Source organism: Anopheles nili, chromosome 2, assembly GCF_943737925.1.
Source record: "Anopheles nili chromosome 2, idAnoNiliSN_F5_01, whole genome shotgun sequence".
Classification (NCBI taxonomy): domain Eukaryota; kingdom Metazoa; phylum Arthropoda; class Insecta; order Diptera; family Culicidae; genus Anopheles; species Anopheles nili.
The window spans coordinates 50,216,920-50,238,097 of record NC_071291.1 but is presented as its reverse complement, the minus strand read 5'-3'; the positions used below and the strand labels follow the sequence as shown (position 1 = coordinate 50,238,097).

The 21,178-nt window shown below is 36.2% G+C and overlaps 3 protein-coding genes across 3 annotated transcripts in view; 1 reads left to right on the top strand and 2 right to left on the bottom strand.

Moving 5' to 3' along the window:
* Positions 1 to 214: 214 nt before the first annotated feature.
* Positions 215 to 13,923, bottom strand: LOC128725307 (uncharacterized). Its single transcript, XM_053819044.1, has 6 exons — positions 13,917 to 13,923; positions 13,214 to 13,779; positions 12,279 to 12,474; positions 674 to 1,484; positions 496 to 607; positions 215 to 427 (listed from the first exon to the last, which is right to left on the bottom strand). The coding sequence occupies exons 1-6, from the start codon at positions 13,921 to 13,923 to the stop codon at positions 215 to 217; spliced, it is 1,905 nt and encodes a 634-aa protein (XP_053675019.1).
* A 1,084-nt stretch (positions 13,924 to 15,007) lies between these two features.
* On the top strand, positions 15,008 to 15,683 carry LOC128725296 (peritrophin-1). The gene is made up of 3 exons (XM_053819033.1): positions 15,008 to 15,014; positions 15,075 to 15,310; positions 15,378 to 15,683. The coding sequence occupies exons 1-3, from the start codon at positions 15,008 to 15,010 to the stop codon at positions 15,681 to 15,683; spliced, it is 549 nt and encodes a 182-aa protein (XP_053675008.1).
* A 565-nt stretch (positions 15,684 to 16,248) lies between these two features.
* Positions 16,249 to 21,178, bottom strand: part of LOC128725286 (probable chitinase 10) — a 6,364-nt gene continuing 1,434 nt past the window's right edge. Inside the window, exons 4-5 of the mRNA XM_053819022.1 lie at positions 18,382 to 18,539; positions 16,249 to 16,631 (exon numbers count right to left, since the gene is read on the bottom strand). Coding sequence (XP_053674997.1) covers positions 16,249 to 16,631; positions 18,382 to 18,539 — 541 coding nt within the window. The remainder of the gene's footprint in view (positions 16,632 to 18,381; positions 18,540 to 21,178) is intronic.

The window sequence follows — 21,178 nt, the reverse complement described above, 5'->3', positions numbered from 1 at the left end:
TTATTTTTGATATCGTGAATTTTTATCCTCAGTTTTACCCATTAAATCATATTATTTAGAATTAATTGATTAACAATTTTTTTAAGGTTAACAACGTTTGCCTCAATCCTCTTTGATTTATTTCAGGGCATTTGCAGCACTACATTTTTTGTTAGCACACATGCGTGAGAATTTTGATAAATGTTCACGTTGTTTGCACCAGCACATATTGTTACTACGGCATTTCGCAAGAAACTACTTCTTCTAGATTACACTGTTGCCGAAGAGGATCGAAGAATAGTCCAGATGCGCATTGACGAACCCACAGTTGGCCACTGAGGCATCGATAATAAACGTCACACAATGTAGGATGTATGATTTTGTTCAAATTTGTGTCCTCGGTGCACTGCACTATAACTGATTCTGGTGGAGGCGGTGGCCGCTCACGCTGTGTGTTTTAAAATCAATATCTTGTAGAGACTAATAAGTTTTGTATAATAAATATTTAACACCTACCTCACATGGATAATCGGCATCATCAATTGAACACCAACGATTTTCAGAATCATAGATAGTACCAGGTGCACAGAAACGTACGATTGTAGTATGACCAATGCAAATAAAATACCTGAAAGAGAAAGCAGATTGCTGTTGAAGCGATTGAAGGAATGCATGAATAAATTGGTCTACTTACATTTGGCAAGAGTTACGACTTTCGAATTCAATTTGGCTTCCATCGGGGTTATTTTTACAAACATAATCTAAGCATTCCGCATGATCTGGTGAATCACACACTGATAATGTAGGGTTGAACTGCAATCCAGCTGGACATGTTTCCGTTCCAAGGTACTGTTGATTCTCACACAACACATACTTAGTGCATTCACCCGGGTAGGGCAACTCAACAAACGAGTCGGAAGGTTGAGCCGCGCATAGAGCATCCAAATTTGGTTCCTGGGAAACAGTTGTAGTTTTTTCGGTTTCGGTAGTGGTGTCTTCTACACTTTCACTTGTTAAATCGGTTGTAATGTTTTCTTGAGTTGTAGTATCATCATTTGTGATTGAGGATGTAGTTTCTTCTTCGGTATTTGTTGTAGTTTCTTCGTTTCCATTTTCTGTCGTTGTATTTGGTAAGTCAGTTGTTGTTTCTTCAGTGTCAATTGGTGTTGTAGTGACTGTTATGTCTGTAACAGTTGTATCTTCAGTACCAGTTACTACCGTAGTCGATGACACGTCTATCGTTGTCGTTTCGGGACAGGGTAAGGGTTCAATTTGACAATCTACATTGATTTGATCGTCGCATGCCGACAAAATTGGATTGAAATACATGCCAATTGGGCAGCACATTTGAATACCGATTCCGTTAAAACAATAATTAAAAATACTGCAATCAATTTCACTCGCCTCAGCAATCCACGTTGGAGTGGTGCTGCTTGCACATGTCACTGTAACTGTTGTATTTGGAAAACATGCTCTCAGCTCTGGACAGCCTTGGCTAAGTGTGGCTAACGATACCAGAATAAAGAGTAGGTGTTGAAATATAGTTGATCGTTCCGAGGTCATGTTGTTACGCTGATACAGAAATTTCTACTAAAATGAGAATGCTTGGCTATGTTACTGCTGGAAACCTTATCGTTGACAGGAAATGCTACAGACGTAATAATTGATATTGAAGAATCTAGATTTTTGCTATCTTATCTTAAGATTAAAATAATCATGTACCTGAGCCAAAATTTTGAGATATTGCTTTTTCATTTAACGCAATAACAATAACGGAAAATACAAGTGTAATCGCAAGGGAAATAAAGGATTTACATCAATACTGCAGCCATCGCCGAATCAAAACGCAATTTGTCTTTAATCATGTGACGGATCGTCAGATAATGTATAAATCGGTGAATTATCGATTGTTTGGTTTGCTTTATAGATATTGAAATAATCGCACCAGCATCGGGGATTGAAAGCATTAAAATACATCCAGAACACTCTGTTCGAAGACATTAGCAGAGTACACCTCAAAGAAAAATAATCATTATCGCAAGCCGTTGTTAGATTTCGATCCGTTAAATTTCTTTGGAAACCATGAATCGTGTTTGGATACTCTTGGTATTGTTCTCTCAGCTAGTTCAAATCGCAGTGTCGAATGACGGGCGGTGTGTTGGACAGCCTGATGGGCTATTCATAAATGATTTTAGCGCTTGCGATGCTTTCTTCACGTGCTTCCGTGGAGAGAGTATTCCTGGTACCTGTCCTGTTGGATTCGTATTTAATGAAGAGATGCAACTGTGCGACCACCCGTGGAACGTGTTGTGTTTAATTTGTCCCGATGATCCCGAGAGTACCGTGCCAACATTCGAAGCTATCGAAGGTGAATGTTCGTTTTATACTCTTTGTTTCCAAGGGATTGGTGCTTTGCGTGAGTGTGCCGAAGGTCTACTTTTCGACAGTACTACAGGAACTTGCGATTTTGCTGAAAATGTTGACTGTGAGGTTGGAGTGTGTCCCAATAATATAAACCCAGCCGAACCTGTGCTAGTACCGAGCCCAATCGATTGCTCTAGCTATTTCATTTGCCTTGGAGGAGTTGCTGAAGAGCGTCAGTGCGCTCCAACTTTGTTATTTAATCCTGATACTCGGCGCTGTGATTTTGAAGAAAACGTAGAATGCGTAAGTAACCATACGATATATTGAGCCATACATTTGAAACACGCTCTAATTTGTTTTGAAAATCGTTCAATCAATGAAATTAAATTCTGTGACTGTGTCTTTCATTCTATAGGTTGAAGGTGCTTTACCATCGCCAACTACGTGTCCACCAACTGGCATTCACTACATTGGAAACCCAGCAGACTGCATTTCTTATTTTGTATGTTTAAATGGAGTGCAAAGTGAAACACCAGTTGAATGTGCGGCCGATTTAATATTCGATGTAACGGATTCGCTATGCCGTATTCCCAACGCAGAGTCTCGCTGTGCGGATGGAAGTAATCCGAATCCTGTGCCTGAACCACCCTTACCATAGATTTTCACTATTTTTTTTTATTTTTCCGTATTTTTCCTGTTAAACAAGCTGGGATGAGCCAATCGAAAGTATAGTCCTTCTAAATAGCTTCTGTACCATCATGCAATATTTATAAATTGATTTAAGTCTTATCAAATAAAACAACAATATATGTTTGAGGAACAAAATGTGTTGTTTTAATACCATAGTATTATTTACTCTCTTTTCAAGTGTTACAACTGACACTCTTTAGAAATTCGTTCTCACTTCTCCTCCGCTATTCAAGTGGCCAATTTAAAATGGTTTAAAATGATTGCTCTGTGCGTTTTTATGATATAATCTTCCCATCGGAGCCAACCTAGACTTTTACATTGCACTCATTGCTTGCTATTATAGTAGCTTCTCTATTGTTTTTCAACACATAAAGGATCAAAATTCCTTTTCGATTGAATTGGATAAGAGAAAATTTCAAAGTTTTATAAATAAAAATGTTACATGAAATTCCAAATCAAAAACTGCACATTTTGTTAAAATTGAGTTTGTTATTGTTGATTATATGATTTCCCTTCGTTATTTAGATTTTCTTTATTGCTTTAATTTTCAAATACACACCTTTCCCATTTCTTGCGAACCTTTCCTAACCAACCCATCCTTCTATTTTCCGTTTCCATCAACTTATGTTTCATTGACTGTAATATGACTACACGTCTCTTGATATTTTATTGTAACCCGTCATATCACTAGCACCAAACTGTAGTTAGAAAAGGAACGCTTTATTTCAAACCATTGTAAGAAGTATGACGAAAACTGGAAAAAATACTGTCACTTGTATTTTTGTGTACTTTTTTATATTTTGTGAATGATCACCTTCTTAGCACATAGGAAGAGTTGTTTCCATGATTACAAGTGAAACATTAGATGTTATATGTATTTTTGAGAAAATTTTGTTACCAACAAAGAAGAATGTATGAGAGCTATGCTGTGGATCACCGTTCTTCATACTGGGAGCAGAATCTTCGATATGCTATATCTAGAGTATGAAAAATTTCTAACTCCGTTTCTAAAGACAGCATCAAAAAATACTTTGCAATAGGTAGTCGAAGTGACTATGTCAAAATATCACGCAATAAATAGCCGTAGCAACAGTTTTCAAATGCACAGCTTACCTTACAGATTTTCATCGTGGTGCTTTATTGTAAAGTTACAGTCAAAAAACCTTAACAAGACTTGACCAACAACAGTTATTGGGCCACTGAAGAAGAAGAAAAAGCTACTCGAACAAGTTATACAGTTTTTGGAATCAAATAAACAACTGTCACTGCCTACTATTTACTCGACAACCGTAAGTAAATGTTTGACGTTCAATTGATGTCGTGCTGCAGCACTGCACATGTGACAAACGCACCTAGGGCATATGATTCCAGATAGTCTATCCTACAAAAAAATTGGTAAACTTTTGAGTATATTATAAGTGGCCCTAGGGGTATTCAATATAGCAGGCTACATCCTACTATACAGATAGAAGAAAAAGAAGCAGAAGACAAACGGAATGAAACAATTGGCACCCTTAACATTTTTCACTTTTTTTATATTATCGGGCTCGTCATGGATTGACTATGCAATTAAAAGTAGTAGCAGTACTAATAGCGATTGCGAGCGAAATGAATTCATTTAGATAGACTGAATTCAATAACACACTGCATACAAAAAATACAATATTGAATAACGGATCGAAAGAATTTAAATCGCTGCATTACTCTTTAAAAGTAAATTTGTTCAACTGCAGGCATGGTTGATGAAAATTTCGATTATTGTAATTCATTGCGTTCACAAAAAAGTTGAAAACAACATTCAACGAAAATCGCTAATAAGGCGGTAACGTGTGTCACAAACACGATGGTATCGGGTTTAGACATTGATTGTACATCGGTTGTTTTACTATTTATGAGAAGAGGAAGAAAAATGCCAAAGACTTCAATGGCTCTACATGTCTAAAGACTGTTTATTTTGCATTGTTTCGTTCCTTCCTAGAATAGATTTCAGTTACTAGAATGCCACCCTCTGATAGATGCAAAATGAAGACGGTACAGTGCAGATTATCGGCGAACTGGTCTATACCTTGATCGCTGTGCTTTGCTAGGCCTGTAATCACTTTATTCTCACTGCGTCGTGCAAGATTTGTTTATTCTTTGGTTTCTTAATTAGGGTTGCTAAATACTCTAAGATTACCAAAAGCATCACGTTGAAATTGATTATTTGCGAGTACATAGACTGCATGTGCTATCAAAAATTTAATTAGTAGACAGATTTAAAAAAAAAAGACATTAATTCTGAAAAATCACAATTAAATATGTCCAAAAAATGTCTAAATGTAATGGAGTTTGTCTAGATTGTAGATAGGTACATAAAAAGATAAATAAATACGAGCCAAATTTATGACAAGTTGGATGACATTTGTACTTTTGAGGATTTTTAATTTTCTGAGTTAGGATTGTGTAAGAGCTTCTCTATACCTAAACCATAGCCACTCTTTGTATAGACTAAGTAAAAGCTTATGTGGCAAATATCGGTCAAATTGATTACTAGTTGCTTTTCTAAGCAGCCAGTGAATATACTAATAGGAGTGATGAATGGGAGGATCGTACGAAAACTCTTCTTTGCTCTCACCAGGTGGAACGGAATGATGGGAATGTTTGAATTCACCATAAAATAGTTTCTTATTGATATTTTAGTTCCTTAGAGTAAATTTTGAAGTACGTACAATAAGATCAGGATAGGGTTCATACTGAGAGTTATGTGTTTACACCTATACAAAGATATAGGTGGTGCAAATTTATCATATAGACTTTCTTTAACACCCCACAGCATACATATATATAATATAACCATTTTAGCTATACGTATAGGAGAACAGGATAATACAGAGTAGCTTTTATTCTTTGACATATGACTTACGATCGTGATTAAATTATTTACATGTAAAGATTTTGAAAAACACTGGTTTAGTTGAGTTCTGTTTCAATCAATTTTAAATACTGGAATGAATGGTGTCATAATGCTCGAAGTTAAAGCTTTTGTATTAGGTAACATAGGTACAGTGTGAATATTTAAGTTTCAACCATTGCATTAGAAATAATGCACAGTAAGGATTATGGGCCAAATTCTTTTGGAATGTCATCAACCACAATAAGCCGATAAGATTAGGGACTAACAATGGTAACAGGAAACGGCTTTGTAACCTAAAGAGTGAGAGAAGCCTCATCATGCCTGATGATAGCATCGTAAACATTGGATGCTTATGGAACTGTTAACGAGCACGAAACACGATGATTTGTAATTTGCAGTGTGTATAAAAGCTGAGGCTGTCAATGAAAGTCCATCAGTAACATAAGCCAGTTGTAACAATCGATTATAGAGTAGATATTAACGTGTACAAGTAAGATCGTGCAAGATGATGAATCATATCGTGGTAGCAATAATAATTTGTATGGCATTCGTTGCCGAGACAAAAGCTCAGCGAAATCCCTGCATTGGCATTCCCGATGGAATGTTCGTAAACGATTTCACTAGTTGTGAAGGATATTATCTATGTTTGGCAGAGGTTGCAACACACGCAGTGTGTCCACCGGGCTTCTATTTCCACGAAGCGCAACAACTATGCGATTTTCCACAAAATGTGTTTTGCCATATTTGCAATCAACAAATCGGTATACAATTATTTCCACATCCTACAAATTGTGATCAGTTTATAACATGTTCGAATGGAATTTCGTTTATGGGGAATTGTAAACCGGGAGAAACATATGATGCAACTCTTCAGGCTTGCAAAAGTGAAATACGAGTGGATTGTGAACGCATGCGTTGTCCAACGGTGGATAATCCAAACGTGGTGGTGTTTATACCGGGAAACCAATCTTGCGATGAATATTTTCTTTGTCAAAATGGAACTCCAATACAATTTTTTTGCGCTCCAGGACTACATTGGAACAGAGTTTCAGAACGTTGTGACTTTCCAGAATTATCTGCGTGTCCGTAAGTCATGAAACACAAGGCTGAATATTTTACGATTTTTACATAATTTGTGTCGTTTCATTTCAGACTGTGATTTGTTCGCAAATGGTAATGTGTCCGATAGATAAAAAAATTTGCTTATTTGTAAGACAATTGTATAATTAATTAATTTAATCGTTCTCGAAAAACAAATATATATGTGTAAGTTGTATATTAAAATGAAATAAACTTTATAACAACAATATGAAAATGTGTTTCATATATTTGCAGACAAAAATGTTGGCATATGCTTAAGTATATCCTACACCGAGACATTTAAGATGAGCGATAAAAGTAAATGATAAAAAGATGGATAAAGAACTATTGGGGAGGTGTTTGAGTGACTAAAAGATGGTGGTATCTGATAGGAATAGAGAGAAAATTGAATGAGATAGAGAACGTCTTCTTCTTCTTTACTGGCCCGTTCTCAATTGAGCACGTCGTAACCACACGGTCTACCTTGCTATGCTTAGCCAACGCTTTCATGACTTTTTTAATTACTCGTAGCTGGATAGTCAGTCCTGCGTACTCTCTCAGACTAACGCTTCGGCTATCGAGCACCCCAACAAGAACGAGATGGAGAACGTATTATACCTAAATTAATATACCAACCACTGTACTCTTCTTAGACATGAGCAAAACGGCCACGTCTGAAGGTATGGTATTGAGTAATTGTTCAATGTTCACGACAGACCGTTGTTGTAACTTGTTTATATTGGTGATAAGTAGCTGGTGTAATATAATTAACCCAACATACTATGTTAATATTAGTAGAGCGTAGGTAGGAAAGGCTCAATATTTCAAACATATTCATTTTCTAGAGAAGAAAAAGAAGAGCCTTAGAATAAAGAAGCTATAAAAAGCCATAGAAAAGAAGCTATAATCTTCTAAAATGTAGCTTAGTTATTTCGCACAGGCATCGTACAGCAAAGTAAGCATCAGCGTAGCCATAATCTGTTGTGCTTTTTTTCTCTAGCTCGCTCTCGGAATGAAATACTATTGTTGCTACGATACAAAGCGCCAAAGTTGAAAAAAATCTAGATTTGCATTAATCATGACGTTCTGATTATTTTTTTTTTGATATTGAAAACTTCATGAGTTTGTCTGAAAATATATGGTATGTGCATGATTTGAGTGATTTGACATGATATTTAGAGTGAAATATGCCAAAAAGCTATGAAAAATAAGCATTACCAATTTTACCAAAGAATTAAATAAAACAGATTTTGGACGCCAACCGATCATCAAATCATCTTGATAGTTAAAAATTAAATACTGTCTTTTTCTATTTTAAACGCACAAAAATGTAATGTTTGGAGGAAAATGCACTTGAAGTAAATGTCTAGCCAATCAATAGTCAGGCAACCAATGTGATTGCTTTTTATTTTGTTTGTAAATTTTCTGGTACTTAATATTTTCCATTCTGCATTTACTCAATTCAGAAAATAAGATAATATTAAAACCCGAAAATATTCTACAGGAATATGAGTACATATTCGGATCTAAGCAATCGATCTTCAAGCAATAGTGCTTGCTTTTAGGGCCGATTATGTTGTCGAAGGAAGCTACTGGACTAAAAACCTAAGGATCGAGTGATGTGAATGAATTATTGAATTAAACAAAGTGAAAACGAATGAATTAATAATTAACATATATTCATATGCGCATCTAAACGACTAATCTTTAACTAATAATGAATAATATTAGGTTTGATTGTGTGAGCTATAGTAACTAAAAACCCATGAGTGAGCACCCTATAAACTGAGCAGTAAGAATTTGTTATATCTACGTTATGCATAGTAACATAAGCAGTGCATATTAACCTAATTAATTCAGAATATCTTTATCGTTAAAAAAGAAACGGAAATAACTAGCACAAAATCGAGTAAAATACGCATTTTTATACAATGCTCTTCTAGAAACAAATGAAGTTTACAACGAATAGGGACAGAACGACCAGCTCCAACACCTCATTGTTTTCCTTTTGTGAAGCATGATTGTTTTGTTTATTTGTATTACTAACGAGTTCGTTTTCAATAATATTTGCACCAAATTGTATTATTAAATACTACATAATTTTTTAAACTACCTTCAAAACCATTAACCATTTAATCTCTGCTGATAGAATTCATTATTGTGCAATTTATTTTATGCATATGACTTCCCGAGCCAAAGATCTTAAGATTAATGTACAAAACTATGTAAGAGTAGTGTTTTTAAGTATTTATGAAAGTATTTACGTCATCACATTATTATTTTTGTTTTCGTTTCGCTCAGTTTAAAATATCGAACAAGAAAAATGCAAAACTACATTACCTATCATTAACATAATTCATATATCATAGAATTAAACGAGTCACAAAACATTCCATGGGTCATGGACTATTAATAGCTTAAACCATATTGCATACAACAGAATAAGAAAATACTCATATGTACTAATACACCTATAACAAATCATATTCGAGTAGGCTCGAAATCGTAGGAAATGAGAAGAATTGTAAGGTTATTGAGTAAATCGGTTTGAAAAGAACCAGGAGTATGCATATAAATCGTAGTAACGGAATAAATAAGAGGTGTATGTTTTGTTTCAATAAAATGAGAATGTGCTTTACATGCTTTTACAATACAAATACATGGACTAGCAGAAGAATAAATGATTGAACGTATTGCATATAACTTTGTGGGTTAATTTCAGCTGGTTCACAATTTTGCTTGTTTTTATTAGTTTATTGTTATGCTTTTTGTGATTTATATCATTATATGTCATTGCGATATTTGCCGTTGGCATAAAAAAGCAACACAGGAATACATATCGTCTTTTTTTAATATGATGAATTGAAGTGAACTTTAGTTTTCGAAAAGTGACTTAGATACTAAAAAATATAAAAGCTAATGCTATTTGATCAGCTCAACTTATATTTTTACTTTGCTTCATATCAGCAATGTTTCCTATTATCAGCAAGTGTTGAGCAATCGATATAGAAAATCATATGAGAGAAATGGTCCAGTTGTTGAAAAACCAAGACGATCATATGGCGGTTGATTGTAACACGTAATAATAGATAAATGAATACTGTTTTCTAAGCTTCTCAACGGTCGTTTTCGATTTATGCGTTTTGTTCGCAAATATCTCAATATCTTATTTATTCATTTTATTGCCCCATAGGTGGCATAGCTGCTTAAATTGTTCATGTATAAGCAGCAGATCGAAAGAAGAAAAATATTCAATGTTAAATAAAATATTGAATCTTCAACATCTTTATTTCCTGCTTTTGTGAACGAGCAACCTTTTTTCCGATGGCCATGTATGTAAAAAAGTTAGTTTTTATTTTCATATCTATCTCAGGAATAAAATACATTACACTCATATCACTGTCTGCCAATGCTTGATCCCGGCCTTTTTGGCGAAATCATTTTTCAATCATTCAGAGAAAAACAATTTACTCAGCGTCTTTCTCTCGATCGCGTCTAAGACGGTTTCGTCAGCTTTGGGCAATCAGTCGACATATCAGAGGCGTATACGATTACTGGTATTATAAATGTTCTGTATAGACCCAGTTCTGAGTAATGGTGTTTCAAAACAGCCAGTTTAAGTGGAGAAGTTTTCACAATCAAATTAATCACTACTATTATCTTGTTCTTTCAAAATTTGAATATGACGATGAGCAATTTTGCTAACAATAATTCTGTTGTTTTTGCTTTAGACTGTGACTAGCATGCATTATGAAGCATTAGGCGCGATAAAGAACTAATTTCGGATTCATTGAAACATTTCACAACGTACTCGTAGAATCAGTGGTTTTTAATGTGACATTCCAGCGACTTTTATCACCTACTCCTTGATGCTATTACTTGCCCGCCGTTGGACAGTTAACGTTGAAAGGATGATCACAAAACTCTCGTTCTTGGTTCCAAAATTGGTTTGGCGGACAATCCATTACATGAAGTACACCCCAAACACAACGGAAGAATCGCGTGCAGTCTGGATGAGGGTAATAGAACACTTCATTTGGTGGACAGGTTGGTGGGTTTCCAGGGCCCGGAGCAGGTGTCGGAGCTGGCGTCGGAACAGGGGTTGGAGCCGGCGTTGGTGCTGGCGTTGGAGCCGGCGTTGGTACTGGTGTTGGAGCCGGAGTTGGTGCTGGGGTGGGAACAGTTGGTGAAGGAGTAGGAGCAGTGGGAACACCTGCGGTGGGTGACGGAGCAGTAGGCACTTCGGACCCCGGCGTACTAGGTGTTGGTCCTGGCAAGGTAGGAGCGGTAGGAATTTCTGGCGCTGGAGTGATAGGTCCAGCGGTCGGTGCTGTTGGTGCAGTGTTATCATCGGCTGTTACAGGTGGGGTTGGTGCTGTAGGAAGTGGTGGAGTAGCAATGGTAGTGGGTTGTGCAGTAGGAGGTGTTGGTGGTGGCGGTGCATCGCCTGGCCCGGCTGTCGGAGGGGTAGCAATATTTTCCACACAAACAGACACCTCCGGACGATTGCATTGACTAGTGTTGATATCGAACACCAGATTAGGCCCACAGTTTTGTAGGAATCCAGTATTATCGATACAAAGATAGTACAAGTTACAGTCCGTCGGGTGAGGCTTATTGTTGATACCGACGTTTTCAAAACATGCATTTAATGGGTTCACACTTGGTGGGGGAGTCGGAGGTGTGGGAATAGAAGGTTGTTGCGGACCCAGAATGCAGGAAGATGTTTGACTAGGACCACAGACACGGGTGTAAATGTCAAAAACTTCCCCGGGAAGGCATGTTCTGTCAAGAGGCATAGTGTCCATGCACATGTAATATCGATTACAGTCCTGAGGATGTGGAATGTATGCCACTCCGATGTTGTTTGCGCAGGGGTTGTCCGCAGGCGCAGTTGGTGGTAATGTCGTGTGTATGGGCTCATCTGGTATTTGATCTAAAACACAAGTTGATGTGGATTCCGGACCACACACGAGTAGATTTATATCAAATATTTGATCATTTGCGCATGATCTATCGATAGATTGCGTGTCCATGCACATGTAGTAACGTGTGCAGTCGCTTTTATGCGGTAGGTAGGTTGTGCCTGTATTATTGTCGCATGGATTAACATCTAGAATGCACGTGGACAATTGTCTAGAACCGCAGGCGTGTACGTTGATATCAAACACCTGGCCAGAGGGGCAGGTCCGTTCGATAGACTGTGTGTCCATGCACATGTAGTAGCGCGTACAATCTATTGCGTGAGGTTTGTAGGTGACTCCAATATTACTACGACATGGGTTATTAAGATGCGAAGAAGGTGGAGATGCGATGGGTGACGAAGGCGTTGCAGGCGCTGGAGATGGGGGCAGTTGCGGTGCCGACTCGACGTCGCGGATACACGTTGATTGTTTGACTGGTCCGCAGGATTTGGATGTTATATCAAATATCTGATTGCCGGTGCAGGTACCCTCGTAGCTTTGGGTCTGAATGCACGTAAAATAACGCTGACAGTTGGATGGATCGGGAATCAAGTTAACACCCACATTATCTGCACATGGATTTGCGAATGGTTTCAAATTTGAAAGTAAGGGAATGTCACCGTCGCAATGCGCTTCGGTAATGCCAACGCAACGGTTAGTAATGGAGTCATATTTTTCATGAGGCGAACACTGCATTTCGTAGGCTTCATCAAAAATGCATAGAACGTATTTCGAGCAGTCGTTCGGAAAGGCGACAGTATTCAAACCATAGCTCTTAAATGCGCATAAATATTTCAGGTCAACTAGACATTCCGCCTCTCGACTATCCATGCATAGCTTTGCTACTCGGTCAAATAACTTTCCAGGTGAGCAGGACATTTCATACGGAATCGAATTAAGGCACATAATGTAGGAATTGCAATTGTTCGGCACAGGTTCGAAGCTCATGCCCCGATTGTGTTGACATAGAGCACCATTAGATGCCAGCGATGTGTCGAGTAGGGTGGGCTGGAGAAGGTAGGAATGGGGTTATATTTGGGAGCAAATCTGTAAAACTAGCATAACACTTGAAAGGCAATAGGGCACGTTACGGTGTAAGCGTTGATGCCATGTTGCGGCATAGGAATGTTGTATAGAGGAACAAATATATATATATACATATGATTTGTAATGATTTATTTACAGCGTGTTTTATTCGATATTTTATGCCGTCAAAGCTACAGAACAATTATGCATGACTTACAGCGTTGGGGCATGGAACATTTGCTAGTAGATCGCAAACACCGAGTGCTGGGTTGAACCGTGTTTGTGGGGGGCATGTTTGTTTTACTCCTTCTCCGTTAAGACAGATGTAGTATATCTGACAGTCCGTCGGATCTGGTTTAAATACAGGATTGTTGGGATCGTCTTGGGCAGGACAGTCTAGATCAACACATCCAACAACCGATGCAATGTTGCATTGCCCCACACTCGCGTCGAACTGAGTTCCCGCTGGACATTCACGTTGAAACTGTGATCCCTCGATACATTGGATGAACTTGGTGCAAGAGTTTGCAACTGGGAAGTTTTGAATACCTTGTGCAGGACACGTGACACATGCGTTTCGATCGCCAAAATCGCACATTTGCGTTGACTCTACGAATACAAACGGATCCGGACATTCTTGCAGAAAGGCTTGCCCATCGACGCAGGTGTAGTATCTCCAGCAATCAGTTTCATGAGCTACAAACCGATATTGCGGCTGGCCAACGCAAAGCGTTGATGATTGTGCATTTGCGCATCCCACTAGGAATAGCGCCAGCGCAAATTCTGCCGACACCAAAATGAAACAAAAAAAAGAGAAGCATTATTAGCCGCCAGTAATCATTTCGCATATTCACAAATTTTTTCGCCAAAATTCACCAACGGACGTTTTTCGAGTGTGCAAATATCTAGATAAAACTCACTTATCATATTGCACAGCACTTGTTCGTATGTTTGCGAGGAACCCAGAGATGAATGAATATGATAAGCTGTTCCTACTGCGCTATCACTACAATGCCACTGTTTTTTAAAGAATAACTGTTCGGCGCCAACAAAACATTTCTTTTATAGAAGATATTCGTGGTCAGGAATCACGGTGGTCAAATTCGTATCAAACGGTATCATTGTACATGGATAAAAATGGTTCACGTTAGATAAAACAATGAGCAAAAATGTAGACTCTTATCTAAGGCCGAAGGTTGTCTATTCCCGGTGTAATGGCGCTGAATTTGTATCATGAGTTATATACTTAACTTTATTTTATTAGTTTCACCGTAGTTACCGCATTATGCATTATGGTCACTGGAGTCAAATAAAATAAAAGTTTTTTAAATCATATTTTTTATCAGATTATGCGCATACACAATTTAACGACCGCTACAGATAACAAAAAAAAATAATCAGTGCTATTTGAATTTAAGTCTAGATGGTATAACAAAACTTTTTAAAATATTTTCAAATAGGACCAGAGTACAGTCATGTCCGCGATGGTAGATAAGAAAAGTCAGAGTTTCTGTGATGACGTATGATTACTAAGATTGATGAGCTTGGTTATGTTTCCTCACATGATATCATCCAGGAAGGAATAATCATTTGCGCTCTTTACATGATAATATCTTTATACAGGTCCATGAACGTTTAGCACCATGAAGAATAATATCGGTTTACTACAGCTGTAAAATTTATACGTTTATATGTTATATGGTTTGTATGATTCATAGTCTGCTCTCTTAAAATATCCAAATATCAGCCGATAAAGATAACTGGGAAGACCCTTTTGAGAAAGTTTAAGTGTGTTCCTTTTAAAGATATCTGTACATGCCAACCAAATTGAACAATTACGAATCAGGAAATACCATACTCATTGTGCCTTCAGTAATAAATCATTTTTGGCAGAAACATTTGGTCACTACTTATATAAAGTGACAGAGCATTGCGATGGTATTCTATTACTACAGTTGATACCTTGAATGAAAGTGGTGTTGTTATGCGAGCAGTAAGACAGAGTCGTAAAATGTTACGTGAGTTAAAGTACAGACGGCACAATTTCTTCAATTCTTTACAGCCTGATTTGCTTTCAGCACAACATATCAAAGTGATTTTTATTATTGCATTTGAGCTAGCATCATGCGCTGTAGTACACCCCAGAAATGAGCCACCTTGTAATGTAGGGAATGATTATTTCACAAGCGGTCCCGAATGTTACAACTTTTATTCGTGCCGAAACGGGGTATTAGAGATAATAGAATGTCCTCCCGGTTTGCTGTGGAATAATTTTATTTTACGCTGTGATGCCGCTGAGAACGTAGTATGCCAGGTAGCTACCGGGTATTTTGGGGGCGAATGAAATAGATTGATAAAGTATTTTCATTTCTAATCAACAGAATGATGGCACAACTACAACTCCACCACCCACAGCAGCACCTACATCTCCTTCTACCACATCGCCACCATCAAATACCTTAATGCCGTCAGTTGAGGGTGCATTACCGATATTATTGCCCGGCTCTCAGTGTTCTGGAGATATTCCTCAGGCGTTTCTAATACATGAAACAGATTGCCGCCGTTTTTTCTATTGCTTTAATGGTATTCAATATCCTCAAGTCTGTCCGTTGTTTGAAACATTTAACTTTGTACTAGGACATTGTGTTCCACGAGACCCAATGTTTTGTTATCCTGGTAGTGTTTAATAATTGATGTTTTTGTAATATCGCTAAACTTATATGCTTCCTATCTTTTGAATGCAATGAAAAAACCTGTTCCTTTAATGCATCATGACTAATTATTGTCTACGCATCAATAATAATCCAGTTATTTTACGAATGATATTGTCAAATAGAAATTTTCTTTTATAATTGAAATACGTTCTTTGAGAAAGATAGTGTATATAGAGTTTTACAAAATTTTAAAAAGGGTTACGTAGTATTATTAGAATTTCTCTCGAGGATAAAGATGGTAATACATAGGAGGACAAGAGGTAGGAGAAATTCATAAAAAATATGGTAACGATTTTTGTGTGATAATAACATGTTTATTGACATACACCCAAAACACATTCAGCTAAAACAGGATCGAAATATTTAAACATTTGACAAACTTGAACTCGGGAAACACCATCCATGCAAAAGATGAATTTTTCGCATTTTTCAGGATGCGGTAGAAAATCTATACCTTTTTCTGGACATCCGTATTTATCTTTGAAAGTTGCCTACAATATGCATAAACAGTTGTAAGATAATTCCAAGTACCACATGTTTAAATTATAAAACGTGCATAGTATACCTGGCAATTAGAGTTTTCTGGTTTGTCACATTTCAACTGAGCTTTGTTCCACACCATTCCGGTAGGACATTTCATGATTAACGGATTACTATGGTAGCACATGATATAAGACGAGCAATCATCTGGTATTGACAAATACGTAGGGAAAACAGGATCTTCAACAACTGGGCAAGACGAATTCAATTGTGCAAGAGTGGTGGTTACGTCAATTGCAGCTGTAGTTGTTATATCTGGTGTGATGGTTTGCTCAAAATAAGGTGGCATCGGAACGGTTCCACAATTCACATTTCCAGGAAAGTCGCAAATTTCAGCGATTGCATTGAATAACATATCACTTGGACACTTCCCAATTCCATCTGGAAGATTATTTTTACACAACAAAAATGAATCACACGAAAGAGGATTTACAACAGTGGCTTCATCAGGTTTTCCTTGACAAATTTCCATAGGGTTAAATTCCTGTGCTGTGGCGATTAGCGGAAGAATATATAACCATAAACTGGAATAATAGAAAGAGAATTTCGATTTGGTTGCCATTTTTGCATTCAAAATAACTACAGTGGTGACTGCAGCTAAAGCACTGGAAAGCTTTGCTCTGATTTTTAGGTATTTATTGTGAAATGGCTGAATGCGGTTGCACCTTGAGCTGTCAGTTCTAATATCGATGATGCAATCGTACCGTCAATCAATTGAGTTTCGATGAAGACGATGTAAAATTGTTGCCTGGACATAAACTCTTGTCAAAAACATAGAAGCAATCAGTTTGGAAGGGCTCAAGCTGATATTACCAGCAGAACTAACCAGTGGTGACGGTGAAATATTTACTGTAACTTTGATGATTCTTGGTTCAGTAGAAACGTGCTTGGTTTAGCGTCTACTTTTACGTCGACTATAATTCTGTGTGTTGCAACGAATTCCGGCATATGTAAATCAAGAGGCGTATAGCAATGATTTCAGACAAATGTTCTTAAAAAAGTCATTGATAGTGGTATAATGAATATCATGTTACTGCATCGTATGAAATTATATTCCTTTTGCATGATGGAATAAGAAGCAAATGAATTTTGGAGAAGAGCTGTTTTTTGGCTTTTATATATAATCATGAACAATGATCATTGTTATTAACTTAGGCTACTTTTTTATCGCACAATGTTAGATGTTTAGTGCGAATTATGTTCTGTATACCGAGCAATGTTTTAAAACATTTCCCATTCATAATTAAGTAGTAACAAACAAGTAGTACGATCAATTTATTCAATTCTACTTCTGTTACGAGTGACAACTGCATCAGGTAGTTACTCTTTAACATTTCATTGTATTTCATTGATATACCACATTGATAAGATATACCACACTTCCGTTTTATGATAGGTTTTTACGTCCTTTAAATCATCGGTTGAAAATTGAAAAGTTATGTAAAAAAATTAGATAACTAATACTACTGAGGAATCAAGTAGCTGTATATTACGAGAACTGTTAGCAAAAAGTTGGATCAGTTTAAAATATAGATGTTTTGGTATGTTGTAGTTATTCAATTATTTTATTTTTGATATATTAATGTCCGATAATTTCATAAAACATATCCTATGACGTAAAAATTTAGTAATAATGAATACATACACACGATAGCACTAATAAAACCGTTCTTTCGAACATTTGTTAGCATAGCGTGGAAGGCAGCTTTCTGTTGTTGGATCCCAATCGTTGAAAAATGGACATCGTTGTGCAGAAGCTATACCGTTTTGGCAAAACAAGTATAAATCGCAATATTTGGGATGACTTAGAAACATTCGACCACTTTCAGAACAGAGGGAGTCAAAGTTCTTTGGAGACTGAAAGGTTATCTGAAAATGGATGTAAATTTCTTAAAATTATTGAGCTCTTATTCTTTTATAATCATACTTACTCTGCAGTTTGCAACACTGGGATCATCACATTGCTTAGTATGATTGTTCCAATGGCTTCCTTTGGCACAGTGCATGAGGAAAGGGTTATGTTGAATGCATATATAATAAGTTCCACAATCATCGGAACTAGCCGTGAAAGAAATTTCAGCTTCATTTTTTTGGCAAAATTCTATCGGGTCAATTATGCGATCGTGTTCACATGGCACATGCTTAGGATCGTCACAAAACAATTCAACAGGATTCCAATACGTTCCCGTCACACATTTCTGTAGCACAGGTTTTTTGTTGACACAAATATAATATTCTGAGCAAACTGAAGGGCTTCTAAGGAAGATAGGAATATTCGGATCTGCTTTGCTACAAAAAGATTTGGGATCAAGCGAATTTCCCATGGAAGGAGTTATGGTCATAGAGTTTTCCGTAGTTATTACAACATTTGTTGTTCCTGGATGATCCGTTGAAGGAGACACAGGTAGTGAAGCCAATGGACACTGGCTGTCGTCGTTACTACACACATTTTTTGAATGATAATACATTCCATCTGGACAACTACCTCGAATTACTGAATCTCCATTACACTGCAAGAATTTTGTACAATCTTTTGGATCGGGTACGAACGAATTTTTTTGGACATCCTCACATAGACTGTTCAGATTCAAACGCAATGAATGAACTAATGCTAATTTTACACTAAGAAGAATGAATAAAGAAGTCATCTTTCTGGTGGTTTCGAGCCAAACTAAAAATAATGTTGGTTATGAGATACCTTATATATGCACTTAAATATGGATGCGTCAAAATAGATACAAAACTAAGACATAACGATAAAAAATGTGGAGCACGATATCAATGATCAGGAAATACTCTTATCTATACACTACTTTCACTGGATACGTTGAATCAATGTTAACAAGGGCAACCTACATTATTTGAACGTATCTATTACCTATTTCTACGAATACTATCGCTTTTATACAAACTAACCAGTATCTAACTTAGTAGTTATTTGGATTGATAATAAAAGAAAATATTTCTTCTTGACGTAGCGTACATTACATTGTTTTTAAATCTTTTAAAACTGATTTTTTTATTGAAAATACTTCTCGTGATATTGAATGTATTTTTTTATACTTGATCAGATGAATTTACTGGTAACATTCATCAGCAAATCTTAAACAAAATCCAAGAGTTTTATTGCTATTTTTAAGTAAACTAGATTATTTTGTTTACTTTTGACAAAAAATGATTGCACTTAACATTTTAAAACATTTATTACAATATGTAAGCGAATAATATAAAAAGAAAACAAGACAAGGGGTTCAGACGAGATTCGATACCGATACTTATCGTGTGTGTTTGTGTCGTACGCTAACGCTTTGGCTACCGAGCTCCCCTGAAAAAATAGCAATGCTCTATAAATAATATATTGAAACAATCAAACAAACGTAAGTCATAAGTGCAACTAAAAAAGAATGAAATAAATTAATTATTGTTATGTTGTACTAAGTCGTAAGTCCAACTTAAAAAGTATAAAATGCTATTAATTATAGCATTGTTTTTAATATTGCACAGTGGGCACTCCTATACAAATACCGGGATAAAAGTCTGGGAAAGTGTCTGATAATATTATAATATGGTTCAAAACTTATACTGAAATTTCCTAGAAATGATTAAATATCTTTACAACTTACTATTGTATTCGATGTATTTGAAAATATCACTTGTTTGTCAAGATATTTATCTCCGATTCAGCTTATTGACCGGAGCTATAATCATTGCTAATTTTATATTACATACAAAAATGACACTGATATTACAAAGATGTATATTTTGTTTCGTTACTTTCAAATTCTTATCACGTAAAAACGAACTCAAACAAGAGCCCAAATAATAAAAACATTTCTCATGATCGTTGGGCGATGCAGCAAAAAAACAACAATTTATCATAGAAAGAGTATTTGTTATACAAGCCAACAACTCATAACATAAGGCAGCAGTCAAAATGTTAAAAAAAATCTATTGTAGATACATACGCTGGTTTCATTCCATTAAACATTCGTTTCAAGTAAAGTAGGTGAATCTGCCTCTATTTTCTGATCTAATTGCAAATTTTTTTCTTTTGCCTCTATTCCAAACACGATTACAGTTAAGTTCAAAAAGTTGGTGCTTTGACAACCGATTTGAAGGAAAAATTGGTGAAAATCGGGATGGAAAACCTTCATAGTGCAAAAATTCCTACTTGATCTATCAAAACACACTCTTGTGTTGTTTTATTAGTGTTGTTTTTCAAAAAACTTTGTCAAAAGGTCCACATTCAAAGTAATTTTTGCTTAAATTACCGTCAGAAGTTTCATTCCTAATGTCACACCATAACCTCATAAACGGGTGGTTTTGGTCGTTGAACCCTGTATCGTGGCTCAGAAAAAATTCATTATCTTGTGGTGTGGCACATAGTGGCAGCAGATTTTGTATTGAAATGAAAGATAAGCTGTTGTACTACAACCTGTATAATGTTTTAGCTTGAATCGTCTTTTATAAAACAAAACATGATTTTAGATGGGTTTTTTCATACTTTCACAATTTTTTGATGATGTAACTCTCACAAAAATTGAAAACATTTAATTTTATGGCAATAAAAATAAAATAAGCTTTTCAAAATGGTAAATAATTTTAATTGAGTATGCTCAGTTTAAGAGAAAAAAAATAATAAAAACAGCATAATAAAATTGAAAATTTAAATTTTTTTCTCACATTTTTGACTTTGACAGGCTGTTACTCCGAGAATAAAGGACTTAGATCCATAATATTTTGGCATTAACTAAGTTTCACCCTTTTTTAAAGAAAATAGTTAAAATTTTTGAAAAATCATATTTTTTTATTTTTATCCCGGCAGTTGCCCAACGTTCATTGTACAAGCTCCTCAATTTTGTTATGCTCATGTACTATAAAACAAAGCTTAAGTGTATTGCTTTTTAGCGCCATCTATTGAGGAGAAT

Bases quoted from the DNA above. Each gene is read 5' to 3' on its own strand.
- LOC128725307 (XM_053819044.1), bottom strand. The intron at 1,485-12,278 runs GTAATATTGGAG...TGGTATCGTTAG, and splicing joins TCTTAATAACCCATGTCGTA to CCACACTTAGCCAAGGCTGT. The intron at 608-673 runs GTAAGTAGACCA...TTTCTCTTTCAG, and splicing joins AGTCGTAACTCTTGCCAAAT to GTATTTTATTTGCATTGGTC.
- LOC128725296 (XM_053819033.1), top strand. The intron at 15,311-15,377 runs GTAGCTACCGGG...TCTAATCAACAG, and splicing joins CTGAGAACGTAGTATGCCAG to AATGATGGCACAACTACAAC.